This window comes from Bombina bombina, chromosome 7, assembly GCF_027579735.1.
Source record: "Bombina bombina isolate aBomBom1 chromosome 7, aBomBom1.pri, whole genome shotgun sequence".
In the NCBI taxonomy this organism is placed as follows: domain Eukaryota; kingdom Metazoa; phylum Chordata; class Amphibia; order Anura; family Bombinatoridae; genus Bombina; species Bombina bombina.
This window is the reverse complement of record NC_069505.1, coordinates 11,126,564-11,143,126: the sequence shown is the minus strand read 5'-3', so window position 1 is coordinate 11,143,126 and position 16,563 is coordinate 11,126,564. Positions and strand designations below refer to the sequence as shown.

The following is a 16,563-nucleotide window of genomic DNA, read 5'->3' as shown; positions in this document are numbered from 1 at the left end:
TGTAAAATAAATATTAATCCTAAAATAGCTATAATATAAATGTAATTTATATTGTAGCTATATTAGGATTTATTTTACAGGTAAGTATTTAGCTTTAAATAGGAATCATTTATTTAATAAGAGTGAATTTATTTCGTTAGATAAAAATTATATTTAACTTAGGGGGGTGTTAGTGTTAGGGTTAGACTTAGCTTTAGGGGTTAATACATTTATTAGAATAGCGGTGAGCTCCGGTCGGCAGATTAGGGGTTAATAATTGAAGGTAGGTGTCGGCGATGTTAGGGAGGGCAGATTAGGGGTTAATACTATTTATGATAGGGTTAGTGAGGCGGATTAGGGGTTAATAACTTTATTATAGTAGCGCTCAGGTCCGCTCGGCAGATTAGGGGTTAATAAGTGTAGGTAGGTGTCGGCGACGTTGTGGGGGGCAGATTAGGGGTTAATAAATATAATATAGGGGTCGGCGATGTTAGGGGCAGAAGATTAGGGGTACATAGGGATAACGTAGGTGGCGGCGATTTGCGGTCGGAAGATTAGGGGTTAATTATTTTAAGTAGCTTGCGGCGACGTTGTGGGGGGCAAGTTAGGGGTTAATAAATATAATATAGGGGTCGGCGGGGTTAGGGGCAGCAGATTAGGGGTACATAAGTATAACGTAGGTGGCGGTCGGCAGATTAGGGGTTAAAAATTTTAATCGAGTGGCGGCGATGTGGGGGGACCTCGGTTTAGGGGTACATAGGTAGTTTATGGGTGTTAGTGTACTTTAGGGCACAGTAGTTAAGAGCTTTATAAACCGGCGTTAGCCAGAAAGCTCTTAACTCCTGCTATTTTCAGGCGGCTGGAATCTTGTCGTTAGAGCTCTAACGCTCACTGCAGAAACGACTCTAAATACCAGCGTTAGAAAGATCCCATTGAAAAGATAGGCTACGCAAATGGCGTAGGGGGATCTGCGGTATGGAAAAGTCGCGGCTGTAAAGTGAGCGTTAGACCCTTTAATCACTGACTCCAAATACCAGCGGGCGGCCAAAACCAGCGTTAGGAGCCTCTAACGCTGGTTTTGACGGCTACCGCCGAACTCTAAATCTAGGCCGTAGTTTGCATAATTTCATGTGAATGCTGTGGAAAATTAAGATAATATATAATATATCAAATCAATTAATGTATTAAAGTGAATGTAAATTTTGATGAATCAGTGCCCGGTTTTTAATAATCCTCTTAAAACCATTGGCACTTTCATTCATCAAAATTTAAATTTCACTGCTTTTTTAAAAATACTTACCTTTTCTTTCTGCAAGCCGCTCCAGCGCTTCCTCCGCCCGTCGCAAGCTTCTGCCGACATCAGAAATGACGATTCCGGCCTTCCACCAATCAGGGCGTTGCTTTAGGCAATGATTCCCCCGGGGGGGGGGGAAGCCGTGATTGGAGGATGCCGTGATTGGAGGATGCCGGAATCATCATTTCTGACGTAAGAAGAGTCTTGCGACGGGCTGGAGAACAGCTGGAGCGGCTTGCAGAAAGAAAAGGTAAGTAGTTTAACAAAAGCAGTGTAATTTTTTTTTTTTTAAAGTATTTTTATTGAAATATTTTCAATGTCAAACAATAGACCAATACAAGGTAATCACAGAGGTAAAACTGAGATAAGGGGGCAGTCTGTAGAGGCTTAGATACAAGGTAATCACAGAGGTAAAACTGAGATAAGGGGGCAGTCTGCAGAGGCTTAGATACAAGGTAATCACAGAGGTAAAACTGAGATAAGGGGCAGTCTGCAGAAGCTAAGATACAAGGTAATCACAGAGGTAAAACTGAGATAAGGGGGCAGTCTGCAGAGGCTTAGATACAGGGTAATCACAGAGGTAAAACTGAGATAAGGGGGCAGTCTGCAGAGGCTTAGATACAAGGTAATCACAGAGGTAAAACTGAGATAAGGGGGCAGTCTGCAGAGGCTTAGATACAAGGTAATCACAGAGGTAAAACTGAGATAAGGGGGCACTCTGCAGAGGCTTAGATACAAGGTAATCACAGAGGTAAAACTGAGATAAGGGTCAGTCTGCATAGGCTTAGATACAGGGTAATCACAGAGGTAAAACTAAGATAAGGGGGCAGTCTGTAGAGGCTTAGATACAAGGTAATCACAGAGGTAAAACTGAGATAAGGGGGCAGTCTGCAGAGGCTTAGATACAAGGTAATCACAGAGGTAAAACTGAGATAAGGGGGCAGTCTGCAGAGGCTTAGATACAAGGTAATCACAGAGGTAAAACTGAGATAAGGGGGCAGTCTGCAGAGGCTTAGATACAAGGTAATCACAGAGGTAAAACTGAGATAAGGGGTCAGTCTGCAGAGGCTTAGATACAAGGTAATCACAGAGGTAAAACTGAGATAAGGGGGCAGTCTGTAGAGGCTTAGATACAAGGTAATCACAGAGGTAAAACTGAGATAAGGGGCAGTCTGCAGAGGCCTAGATACAATGTAATCACAGAGGTAAAATTGAGATAAGGGGACACTCTGCAGAGGCTTAGATACAAGGTAATCACAGAGGTAAAACTGAGATAAGGGGGCAGTCTGCTGAGGCTTAGATACAAGGTAATTACAGAGGTAAAACTGAGATAAGGGGTCTGTCTGCAGAGGGTTAGATATAGGGTAATCACAGAGGTAAAACTGAGATAAGGGGCAGCCTGCAGAGGGTTAGATATAGGGTAATCACAGAGGTAAAACTGAGATAAGGGGGCTGTCTGCAGAGGCTTAGATACAAGGAAATCACAGAGGTAAAACTGAGATAAGGGGGCAGTCTGCAGAGGCTTAGATACAAGGTAATCACAGAGGTAAAACTGAGATAAGGGTCATTCTGCATAAGCTTAGATACAGGGTAATCACAGAGGTAAAACTGAGATAAGGGAGCAGTCTGTAGAGGCTTAGATACAAGGTAATCACAGAGGTAAAACTGAGATAAGGGGGCAGTCTGCAGAGGCTTAGATACAAGGTAATCACAGAGGTAAAACTGAGATAAGGGGGCAGTCTGCAGAGGCTTAGATACAAGGCGGCCTATCTATCAAGCTCCGAATGGAGCTTGATGCCCCGTGTTTCTGGCGAGCCTGCAGACTCGCCAGAAACAGCAGTTATGAAGCAGCGGTCACAAAGACCGTTGCTCCATAACCTGTCCGCCTGCTCTGAGGAGGCGGACAGACATCGCCGAAAATCAACCCGATCGGGTTGATTGACACCTCCTGCTGGCGGCCCATTGGCCGCGAGTCTGCAGGGGGCGGCGTTGCACCAGCAGCTCTTGTCCGCCAGACTTAAATAGGGGCCAATGTACATACACTGTAATCACAGAGGTAAAACTGAGATAAGGGGCAGTCTGCAGAGACTTAGATGCAAGGTAATCACGGAGGTAAAACTGAGATAAGGGGGCAGTCTGCAGAGGCTTAGATACAGGGTAATCACATAGGTAAAACTGAGATAAAGGGCAGACTGCAGAGGCTTAGATACAAGGTAATCACAGAGGTAAAACTGAGATAACGTGCAGTCTGCAGAGGCTTAGATACAAGGTAATCACAAAGGTAAAACTGAGATAAGGGGGCAGTCTGCAGAGGCTTAGATACAAGGTAATCACAGAGGTAAAACTGAGATAAGGTGCAGTCTGCAGAGGCTTAGATACAAGGTAATCACAAAGGTAAAACTGAGATAAGGGAGCAGTCTCCAGAGACTTAGATACAAGGTAATCACAGAGGTAAAACTGAGATAAGGTGCAGTCTGCAGAGGCTTAGATACAAGGTAATCACAGGGGTAAAACTGAGATAAGGGGCAGTCTGTAGAGGCTTAGATACAAGGTAATCACAAAGGTAAAACTGAGATAAGGGGCAGTCTGCAGAGGCTTAAATACAAGGTAATCACAGAGGTAAAACTGACATAAAGGGCAGTCTGCAGATGCTTAGATACAAGGTAATCACAAAGGTAAAACTGAGATAAGGGGGCAGTCTGCAGAGGCTTAGATACAAGGTAATCACAGAGGTAAAACTGAGATTACCTTGTATCTAAGCCTCTGCAGACTGCCCCCTTATCTCAGTTTTACCTCTGTGATTACCTTGTATCTAAGCCTCTGCAGACTGCCCCCTTATCTCAGTTTTACCTCTGTGATTACCTTGTATCTAAGCCTCTGCAGACTGCCCCCTTATCTCAGAGGTAAAACTGAGATAAGGGGGCAGTCTGCAGAGGCTTAGATACAGGGTAATCACAGAGGTAAAACTGAGATAAGGGGGCAGTCTGCAGAGGCTTAGATACAGAGGTAATCACAAAGGTAAAACTGAGATAAAGGGCAGTCTGCAGAGGCTTAGATACAAGGTAATCACAGAGGTAAAACTGAGATAAGGGGCAGTCTGCAGAGGTTTAGATACAAGGTAATCACAGAGGTAAAACTGAGATAAGGGGGCAGTCTGCAGAGGCTTAGATACAAGGTAATCACAGAGGTAAAACTAAGATAAGGGGGCAGTCTGCAGAGGCTTAGATACAGGGTAATCACAGAGGTAAAACTGAGATAAGGGGGCAGTCTGCAGAGGCTTAGATACAGAGGTAATCACAGAGGTAAAACTGAGATAAGGGGCAGTCTGCAGAGGTGTAGATACAGGGTGATCACAGAGGTAAAAAGTATATTAATATAACAGTGTTGGTTATGCAAAACTGGGGAATGGTAAATAAAGGGATTATCTGTCTTTGAACACTATAACAATTCTTAAGTAGACTGTCCCTTTAATTTTGTGTATGTAAAATAACAATGGGGATTTGATCCCCCTAAGAGTGATGTGGACCTCTAGCCAGCTCTAGCTGCACCTCCACTAATGAGGTCTATCCAGGCGTGCAAACGATATCAGGTTTTCGCAATAGTTTGCGAGCAGATTAATTTGCGCTCGTTCTACAAGTTGAAAGTAAATGTGAACGCGTGAGCACAATCGTGATTTACGCTAGAATGGTTGCAAGTGGAGCGCTAATTTATCATACTCCTGTAAACTGACAAAATTGCACGATAAGTCATTACAAGTGGCTGGTTAATGGCACCGTGGAAACAATTAGTGCTCCAAAAATTAACAAGAGATTAGGGGGTATATTTACCAATGTGCGAGCCGACATGATACAAAGTAGCGTATCATGTCCACTGCACATCACGCATACACTGTCGGCATTTATCATTGCACCAGCAGTTTTGGTGAACAGGTCGCTGCTTCATAACTTCTTGATAAATTCTGTTTCCATACAGAGCTTGATAAATATGCCCCCTGATCTCTGGTTAATTTAGAAAATGTCCCCCAATTGCCTCCAAAATTAAGTGATTTGTTCATTTTTAAGTTTAAAATACGTCAGCATCTTTATTTTTTTAAATAACTGCAGGAAGCAGTTTTAAGGAGTTAAAGTGAACAGGTGTGGGGTCTATGGGGACTGTGTTATTCCTATAAATAAATATGCATATGCTTATATACATATATATTTGTGTTAATGTGTGTATATATATTCATATACATATATATTTGTGTTAATGTGTGTGTATATATTCATATCCATATATATTTGTGGTAATGTGTGTATATATTCATATCCATATATATTTGTGTTAATGTGTGTGTATATATTCATATCCATATATATTTGTGTTAATGTGTGTGTATATATTCATATCCATATATATTTGTGTTAATGTGTGTGTATATATTCATATCCATATATATTTGTGTTAATGTGTGTGTATATATTCATATACATATATATTTGTGTTAATGTGTGTGTATATATTCATATACATATATATTTGTGTTAATGTGTGTGTATATATTCATATCTATATATATTTGTGTTAATGTGTGTGTATATATTCATATCCATATATATTTGTGTTAATGTGTGTGTATATATTCATATCCATATATATTTGTGTTAATGTGTGTGTATATATTCATATACATATATATTTGTGTTAATTTGTGTGTATATATTCATATACATATATATTTGTGTTAATGTGTGTATATATTCATATCCATATATACCCGGTATTTGTGTTAATGTGTGTGTATATATTCATATCCATATATATTTGTGTTAATGTGTGTGTATATATTCATATCCATATATATTTGTGTTAATGTGTGTGTATATATTCATATCCATATATATTTGTGTTAATGTGTGTGTATATATTCATATCCATATATATTTGTGTTAATGTGTGTGTATATATTCATATCCATATATATTTGTGTTAATGTGTGTGTATATATTCATATACATATATATTTGTGTTAATGTATGTGTATATATTCATATCCATATATATTTGTGTTAATGTGTGTGTATATATTCATATCCATATATATTTGTGTTAATGTGTGTGTATATATTCATATCCATATATATTTGTGTTAATGTGTGTGTATATATTCATATACATATATATTTGTGTTAATGTGTGTGTATATATTCATATACATATATATTTGTGTTAATGTGTGTATATATTCATATCCATATATATTTGTGTTAATGTGTGTGTATATATTCATATCCATATATATTTGTGTTAATGTGTGTGTATATATTCATATCCATATATATTTGTGTTAATGTGTGTGTATATATTCATATCCATATATATTTGTGTTAATGTGTGTATATATTCATATCCATATATATTTGTGTTAATGTGTGTATATATTCATATACATATATATTTGTGTTAATGTGTGTATATATTCATATACATATATATTTGTGTTAATGTGTGTGTATATATTCATATCCATATATATTTGTGTTAATGTGTATATATATTCATATACATATATATTTGTGTTAATGTGTGTATATATTCATATCCATATATATTTGTGTTAATGTGTGTATATATTCATATCCATGTATATTTGTGTTAATGTGTGTATATATTCATATCCATATATATTTGTGTTAATGTGTGTATATATTCATATACATATATATTTGTGTTAATGTGTGTATATATTCATATACATATATATTTTTGTTAATGTGTGTATATATTCATATACATATATATTTGTGTTAATGTGTGTGTATATATTCATATACATATATATTTGTGTTAATGTGTGTATATATTCATATACATATATATTTGTGTTAATGTGTGTATATATTCATATACATATATATTTGTGTTAATGTGTGTGTATATATTCATATACATATATATTTGTGTTAATGTGTGTATATATTCATATGCATATATATTTGTGTTAATGTGTGTGTGTATATTCATATACATATATATTTGTGTTAATGTGTGTATATATTCATATACATATACATATATATTTGTGTTAATGTGTGAATATATTCATATACATATATATTTGTGTTAATGTGTGTATATATTCATATACATATATATTTGTGTTAATGTGTATATATATTCATATACATATATATTTGTGTTAATGTGTGTATATATTCATATCCATATATATTTGTGTTAATGTGTGTATATATTCATATCCATATATATTTGTGTTAATGTGTGTGTATATTCATATGCATATATATTTGTGTTAATGTGTGTGTATATATTCATATACATATATATTTGTGTTAATGTGTGTATATATTCATATACATATACATATATATTTGTGTTAATGTGTGAATATATTCATATACATATATATTTGTGTTAATGTGTGTATATATTCATATACATATATATTTGTGTTAATGTGTGTATATATTCATATCCATATATATTTGTGTTAATGTGTGTATATATTCATATCCATATATATTTGTGTTAATGTGTGTATATATTCATATACATATATATTTGTGTTAATGTGTGTATATATTCATATCCATATATATTTGTGTTAATGTGTGTATATATTCATATACATATATATTTGTGTTAATATGTGTATATATTCATATACATATATATTTGTGTTAATATGTGTATATATTCATATACATATATATTTGTGTTAATGTGTGTATATATTCATATACATATATATTTGTGTTAATATGTGTATATATTCATATACATATATATTTGTGTTAATGTGTGTGTATATTCATATCCATATATATTTGTGTTAATGTGTGTATATATTCATATACATATATATTTGTGTTAATGTGTGTATATATTCATATACATATATATTTGTGTTAATGTGTGTATATATTCATATACATATATATTTGTGTTAATGTGTGTATATATTCATATACATATATATTTGTGTTAATATGTGTATATATTCATATACATATATATTTGTGTTAATGTGTATATATATTCATATACATATATATTTGTGTTAATGTGTGTATATATTCATATCCATATATATTTGTGTTAATGTGTGTATATATTCATATGCATATATATTTGTGTTAATGTGTGTATATATTCATATCCATATATATTTGTGTTAATGTGTGTATATATTCATATCCATATATATTTGTGTTAATGTGTGTATATATTCATATCCATATATATTTGTGTTAATGTGTGTATATATTCATATCCATATATATTTGTGTTAATGTGTGTATATATTCATATCCATATATATTTGTGTTAATGTGTGTATATATTCATATACATATATATTTGTGTTAATGTGTGTGTATATATTCATATACATATATATTTGTGTTAATGTGTGTATATATTCATATACATATATATTTGTGTTAATATGTGTATATATTCATATACATATATATTTGTGTTAATGTGTGTATATATTCATATCCTCATATCCATATATATTTGTGTTAATGTGTGTATATATTCATATACATATATATTTGTGTTAATATGTGTATATATTCATATACATATATATTTGTGTTAATGTGTGTGTATATATTCATATACATATATATTTGTGTTAATGTGTGTGTATATATTCATATCCATATATATTTGTGTTAATGCTTGTATATATTCATATCCATATATATTTGTGTTAATGTGTGTGTATATATTCATATCCATATATATTTGTGTTAATGTGTGTATATATTCATATCCATATATATTTGTGTTAATGTGTGTGTATATATTCATATCCATATATATTTGTGTTAATGTGTGTATATATTCATATACATATATATTTGTGTTAATGTGTGTATATATTCATATACATATATATTTGTGTTAATATGTGTATATATTCATATACATATATATTTGTGTTAATGTGTGTGTATATATTCATATACATATATATTTGTGTTAATGTGTGTGTATATATTCATATACATATATATTTGTGTTAATGTGTGTATATATTCATATCCATATATATTTGTGTTAATATGTGTATATATTCATATCCATATATATTTGTGTTAATGTGTGTATATATTCATATACATATATATTTGTGTTAATATGTGTATATATTCATATCCATATATATTTGTGTTAATATGTGTATATATTCATATACATATATATTTGTGTTAATGTGTGTATATATTCATATACATATATATTTGTGTTAATATGTGTATATATTCATATACATATATATTTGCTGCCCATCGCTGCACAACTTACCCTTTTGCTGTGCTAGTTTCTGTGCCATGTCTCATGGCATGAGAACGAGGCTTCCATTGGAGCCTATAGAAGCGTGCTTTTGTGAGCGCAAAGCTTCCCTGCAATGCGAACGTAAAGTCGTATTCACATTGCACTCAATCAGTAATGTCAGCACACATTTGACCTTTTGTAATAGAGCACTTAATTACTGATATATATTGTGCATATATAAACTGTTATTGTGTTTGCAGAGCTGTTGCAATTAACACTGCAATTGCTTATATTTGATGTGTATATATAATAAAATAGTTTAGAGTCTCTGTAATTATCAGGTAAGTTACTTACCTCTATAGATAAACCAGCATCCAACAGAGCTATGGTCACATATGCAGAAAGCGTTATCTCGTCTTCCACCCCTCCCTGTAACACAAGAGTATATCTGTCACATAGGCCCTTTTTGTTGGGAAAGTTCTGTAAATACACAATTATAAAGATATATAGATCTAAGCTGCTCTTCCATGGGGTGGAAAGGACCCAGCAGGACATTTCTGTGACCCTCAAGTTACATTTCTTATTTCTCTATTTTTAAACTTACAGAGGCAAATAGTTTTTAGAGATACATTGAAGTGGCGACTAAAGTCTGTGCTGTGTTGGGGTATTATATATAGCTTTGTGTCTTACTTACACATAAGGGTTAAACCACAGCTGTGTAAGAAGTAAAACAAAACAAAAAAGGTTAAATCATTGCTCTTTATTTTACTGGCACTAATGGGGTTAAACTATTGTTCTGTAGTTTTGGCCCATCATGTGAAACCTGCAAAGGTTTCCATAACCACAGTAAAAGAGCACACTTCTACACAGTAACGTAGTAGATGAGGTTGAAAGAAGACAGAAGTCCATCAAGTTGACAAACAATCATATTCCTATATGCATCTAAACCATTTTTAAATGTATCTAAGGTATTGGCATTTACTACCCTCTTAGGAAATGAGTTACACAAGTTATTTGCTCTTACAGTGAAAAAACATTTACGTTGCTGGAGATCAACTCTCCTTTCCTCCAACCTCTTGTCACAAACAACTGCTTTTGAATACACAGAGCTTCCACTAACTCTGTATATGGTCCTTGAATATATTTGTATTAAGAAATTATATCACCTAACAAGTGCCTTTTTCTAGAGAAACAATACACCATTTGGCTAACTTCTCTTCATAGTCTAAATTCTCCATTCCCCTTATTAGTTTTGTGGTTCTTCTCTGAACCTTTTCTAATTCTGCAATGTCCTTTTTTTTAAAAAAATGTTTTAAATTGGTCCCCAGAACTACACTCCATACTCAAGGTGAGGTGAGGTCTTCTCATTCAGATCAGAGTCACTTACCTTCATTGCGTTATTGAGTAATCTCCCTTTGCTCTTGAAGCTTCCATCAGGTTTTTGGTTTTTTTTCAGCCAATCAATGGAGTGCTGTAGATCGTCTGCATTAATGTAGATGTGTTGCTTAGCTTTGCTGAAGGATCTCACTACAAACGCAGTCAGCCTGTTTGGTAGAAAAAAGACACAACAATGACTGTAAAAATATCATGAATAAGTGCTGTATAAGTGCATCATTTTATGGTAAGATCAGGTAGGTTATCTGGTCTGCACTTTTCACACTTTGTTTTAAAGGAATATTGTAGTTTCTTATCTATGTTCTATCTAAAAGATCCATCTCATAAAACATAATTTTACAGATAGTGAGAATTAGGTCCCGATTCTATCAAATTTGCTGGCCTTTGCATTCTTTTCCACTCCCATTACTCGCAGGGGCAGCGCTCGTGGAATTCTATAAAAAAGGGGCTGTCCCTGCGAGTGACAAGTTGTCTCCCATACAAATAATGAGAGATCTCTGCTAGGTAAAAGTTTGCTATAGAGGGCGAAGTACAGAGGGGAAAACCGGCGTGTTTTAAAACTTGAAAATTATGCTTAATACAAATCTCTGTGCACTGCTCCTTAAATTTGCTGTAATTTTCGCATGGATAGGTTTTCCTTTCAGATTAATTAGCGTTTTTGAGTATTTTGGTGAAAACTCATCACATTTTAACTAACGAGAAAAAAACAGTGAGAACTGTAGTGTGAAAATGTTTATAGAATTACACTGGGATATGAGAGAAAATTTTGTATACGATCATAGAACTCCCATGTTTAGCTGATTTTATAAAAAACAATAATTACACTTTGCATTTTGTATGAATGTCTATGAGTTTTTTTAGCACACCCAGTGTACTTAAATTACAATTTACGCTGCTTTATTTAATACGATTTATTGCTGTGTAATTTGCATACAAATTTTACATTTTTGATAAAATACGGTTTTTGGTGAACCATTTTTGTTACGATTTTTGATGCATCATAACAGTACTTTTTTTTCTGCATATTTTTCTGTGAATGGTTCAATGATTTGCTTTGTATTTATTTTTAAATTATGATTTTCATTGTGCACTTTTGTAATGTCTGCGTCTCCTTCCGATACGAAAATGCAGTATTCGCACCTTAGTGAGACACCCTGTTTTCAGGGTAAAAAGTGTCTTTAGATAATTCCACCAGGGAAATAGAAGGACTGGAGAGAATTCTTATAGAATCTCATCAGCCCAGAGAACTTTTTAGAATCCACACTGAGAAAGTAGTACACAATTAAAATGTGTGTATAAATTGGATTAAATGCAAAAATTAGTCTATATAGTTTGCATAGGAATCACCTATAGAGAATTATATTTAAAGACGGGATCAAAGCTATATCTACATTTATTAGGCTGACATATGTGCTACTGACCTGATGACAGATTGATTTCCTATTGTGTTTGGGTTTTTTCTAACAGGGCCTGATTTAAACATTGGCCTAAATGATCTGATAGTTAAATTGTTCTACAGACTTATTTTAGACCCTATAACCAATATATAGGCATAACACATCTAATTAACAAACCCCTTTCCTTTTATGTGCCCTATTGCCTACCTATCTTACTGAGCAAATATATAATCCTATTATTTACATAGCTTACTGAGTCACCTTATTATATGCCAGCAGACTAACCCTCTTTTCAGACTAGGAGATATAGCTGATACATTAGTGGTTAAGGATGCCCTGCATACTACTACATAGGTCTGAAGGATTTTTCCACTGAATGTTAGACTTACAGAAGGATCCATTATAACTTTACATAACAAGCACACGTTTATTATATTTAATTGTTCAAGAACTCTACAGGTTTACTACTGATAACACTAGCTTTTTGCACTCACTGTTCTTTATAGAGGTGTCGGGTACAAGTTATTAACTCCCGTCTTAGTTAGAACACTTTTGACTACTCACTTTATATTCATCTAGCACTTCTCACAATTCACTTACTCTCACCTTATGGACAAATTTGTTTCTAGTTATAAATTGAATTCAGCAGACATGCCGCCCAAAACAAGAGACAGGAAGAATAGGATTAGTACGGATAATTTAGTAAATATAATGCCGTTAGCTAATGTGGTAAAGGTACACGGGAAAGAGACTCAAGATATTGTGAAACAAATCTCAGATCTTATGATTCCACAATTTGAGCATCTTAAAACAGAAATATCAAATCTTGCTATTGAGGTTAAACATTTCACACACAGACTAAACGAAGCAGAACAACGCATATCAGACTTAGAAGACGCGAACGAACAACAAGCAGCTATTATAAGAGATCAAACAACACAGACTGCAAATATACAGTATAAACTGAATGAGTTTGAGGATCGAAATAGACGTAATATTGTCAGAGTAATAGGTGTACCTGAAACTGTCGACTCTCACGACCTTATTGATTTTATTTCAAGGGTTTCACCATTGGCTTTAGGTATGGAGCATAACTTGCTCCCGCTAGCAGTTGAAAGGGCCCACCGCATAGGTACCCCAAAATATCTATCTGATGGCACAACTAAGAGTAGACCAGTGATTGCAAGGTTCCTGAATTTTCTCAACATCATGCAGCTCTATAAAAAATTCCCTTTACAATACAAGATAAAACAATATTTTTATTTCAAGATTTTTCGGTAGAAACCTCACTACAGCGAAAAGAAATAACGCCCCTTTGCTCCAAACTTATTGCCAATGGTATCAAGGCTACAGTTATATACCCAGCAAAAATTAAAATATTTACTGAAAATGAGCCCATGATTATGAGCAACCCCGGGGAAGTCAGGGACTTTGCAAAAAAAAGGGCATTGCTTTATAAAAATGATAGCAAAGACTAAAACGACATATACTACTAAAAGTACAAATATGTCAATGTTTATTCTGTATGATCACGGTTTTAATTTTATCCCTATAAGTGCTTTTGTAGCCCAGAAGGTGATATGTGGGTTCATATAAGGAAAGTGAATGTATGTTATCTATATTGTAATTAAACACATGAAAAATGTTGCAACGAAAGTAGTACTTAGGAGAAATAAGTATTCAGGATTCTCTGACTTGCTAAAATGGCCAGACTTTTTTTTTTCTTTTTCTCTTTTTTTTCTCTTTCACCCCTCCCCCCCTCCCAGGAGAAAGATTAGAGGAAAAGAAATTTAACGTATTCTTGAATGAAAGAGTCATTTAAACTGGCTTCTTGGAATGTGGGGGGATTTACCTCCCCGCAGAAAAGGAAAAAAGTGCTAGCACAATTAAAAAGACACAAAATAGATATAGCCTGTATACAGGAGACACATTTAAAAGAATCTGAATTGGTCAAACTTAAAACTGGTTGGGTTGGCGAAGTGGTAGGTACCCCCTGTACTGGCAGGAAAAAGGGAGTAGCTTTTTTATTTAGTAAAAATCTCTGTTATGAAACTATGAGTATTGAAATGGATAAAGAAGAAAGTTATTTAATTATACAGTTGACAATAGAAATAACTCTACTAACATTAATATAATATGTAATATATATGGACCCAATAAAATAGATAAGAATTTCTAGGAAACATTACAAGCTAAATTGCTGCCTTTCTTCAACTGCAATTTAATTATTGCAGGAGATTTTAATTTGACAGACTTTCCCACTCTTGATAGACTCAAACCTTCCTTGAGTAAAGATAACAAACAGCAGACTAAACTGCTTAAGAATTTTAAAAATTTGCTACATGTAAAAGATATCTGGCGGATACAAAATACTGATTTAAAGAAATTTACTTGCGAATCCCATGTTCACCAAACGATGTCCCATATAGACTTTCTTAATAAGTGAAAAATTTATGACTTTTGACATTCATACCGATATACAAGAAATTGTAATTTCAGACCATGCAATTATTACATTAAATATTAAAATGAAGACCCCACAAGAAAGGAACTTTAATAGATTCTTTTTCCCTAGATACCTTACGGTAAATGCACAATTTAAAACATGGCTTAACATAAAATGTATACATATTAATTCAACACCAGGGATTAGTGCAGAAACACTATGGGAAAGTTTTAAAGCACTTATAAAGGGAGAAATCGAAGCCTATTTGGTCTGGCAAAAACGTAAATATACTACCAGAGATATTGAGCTAGCTAATTTTTTTCGTAATTCTTACAATTCTTATATAAGTGATCCGTCAAAAAAATTGTGGGAAGTATACCAGAAAGCTAAAAAAACAAGAGAAATCTTCCTAGCTCAAAAAGTGGTACAAGAAGACATTAAATCAAGGTTTTTCTTCTTTCGCCATGGTGGCAAAGCAGGAAAACATCTAGCTAATCTAACAAATTCCAAAAATAAAAATAAATCTGTGATTGGAGCTATGAAAATATTGTCAGGTAGATCCACAATTAACAAAGAAATAAGTAACTATATCTATAAATATTTTCAAGAATTATATACAGAAACAGAAATAGATGTCAAAACAAAAAACACATTTTGGGAAAAGATACAGGTCCCCATCTTAGATAAAGAAAAACTTGATGAGTTGAATGCCCCAATATCCAAAAGTGAGGTGGAAAATGCTATTAAGAAAGCTGCTACGAATAAAGTGGCTGGTCCCGACCAGATCCCTATCGAATTATATAAAATCTTAACAGATGACTTAGCTTACTTGTTGGTAGCCCTATTTAATCAATATTTTTTAAATAAAGTAACATTCTCTCGATATTTTGCAGCATCTTTAATAACACTAATCCTAAAAAAGAATAAAAACCCAGAAGACATTGCCTCTTACAGGCCGATTTCATTATTAAACAGTGACTATAAATTACTAATGTATATTATAGCAACAAGACTAAAAGCGCTCCTTGGACCACTTATACATACAGATCAAGTAGGCTTCATGCCAGGCAGAAATTCTACTCGTAATCTCCGTAAACTACAGCTTATACTTAACAATACGCAAGAACAAACCTGCAAAGAAAGAATAAGAACAGAGTCAACCCTGACACAGCTATAATCTCAATAGATGCGGAGAAGGCCTTCGACTCCATAACTTGGGATCATCTGTTTACAGCGCTAAGAAAGTTTGGAGTCGAAGGTTCCTTTTTACATGCTGTCTCTCACATATACAACACATCTACAGCCTCTATTATTGTAAATGACATTCTTTCAGAATACTTTCCCCTTCATAGGGTATCTAGGCAAGGTTGCCCACTATCTCCGTATCTATTCAATTTAGCACTTGAGCCCCTGGCTATTCTGTTAAGGAAAGAACTAGATGGGATTAAGATAGGTAAAAAGAAAATAACAACATTACTTTATGCGGATGATTTACTTGTCTTATTAACCGACACCAAGAAAAATATACCTTTATTATCTCAGATTCTACAGGATTTTGGTAGGTTTGCAGGTTACAAAATGAATACACAGAAAACTGAAATTTACTGGCTAAATAAAAATAACAACTCCTTACAGAATATTCCATTTAAAGAGGCAAAAGATGCATTTATTTATTTGGAAATTAAATTTTCTAAAAACATGGAAGAATGGTATGATTTTAATTACCCGCCAGTCTTTCTCAAAATTAAGCATGATATGGAAAA

The 16,563-nt window shown here is 33.8% G+C and overlaps 1 protein-coding gene across 1 annotated transcript in view; it reads right to left on the bottom strand.

The window, feature by feature from the left end:
* Positions 1-16,563, bottom strand: part of LOC128635707 (alpha-2-macroglobulin) — an 806,957-nt gene that overhangs the window by 246,391 nt on the left and 544,003 nt on the right. The window contains exons 23-24 of the mRNA XM_053688833.1: positions 10,950-11,106; positions 9,917-9,991 (exon numbers count right to left, since the gene is read on the bottom strand). Coding sequence (XP_053544808.1) covers positions 9,917-9,991; positions 10,950-11,106 — 232 coding nt within the window. The remainder of the gene's footprint in view (positions 1-9,916; positions 9,992-10,949; positions 11,107-16,563) is intronic.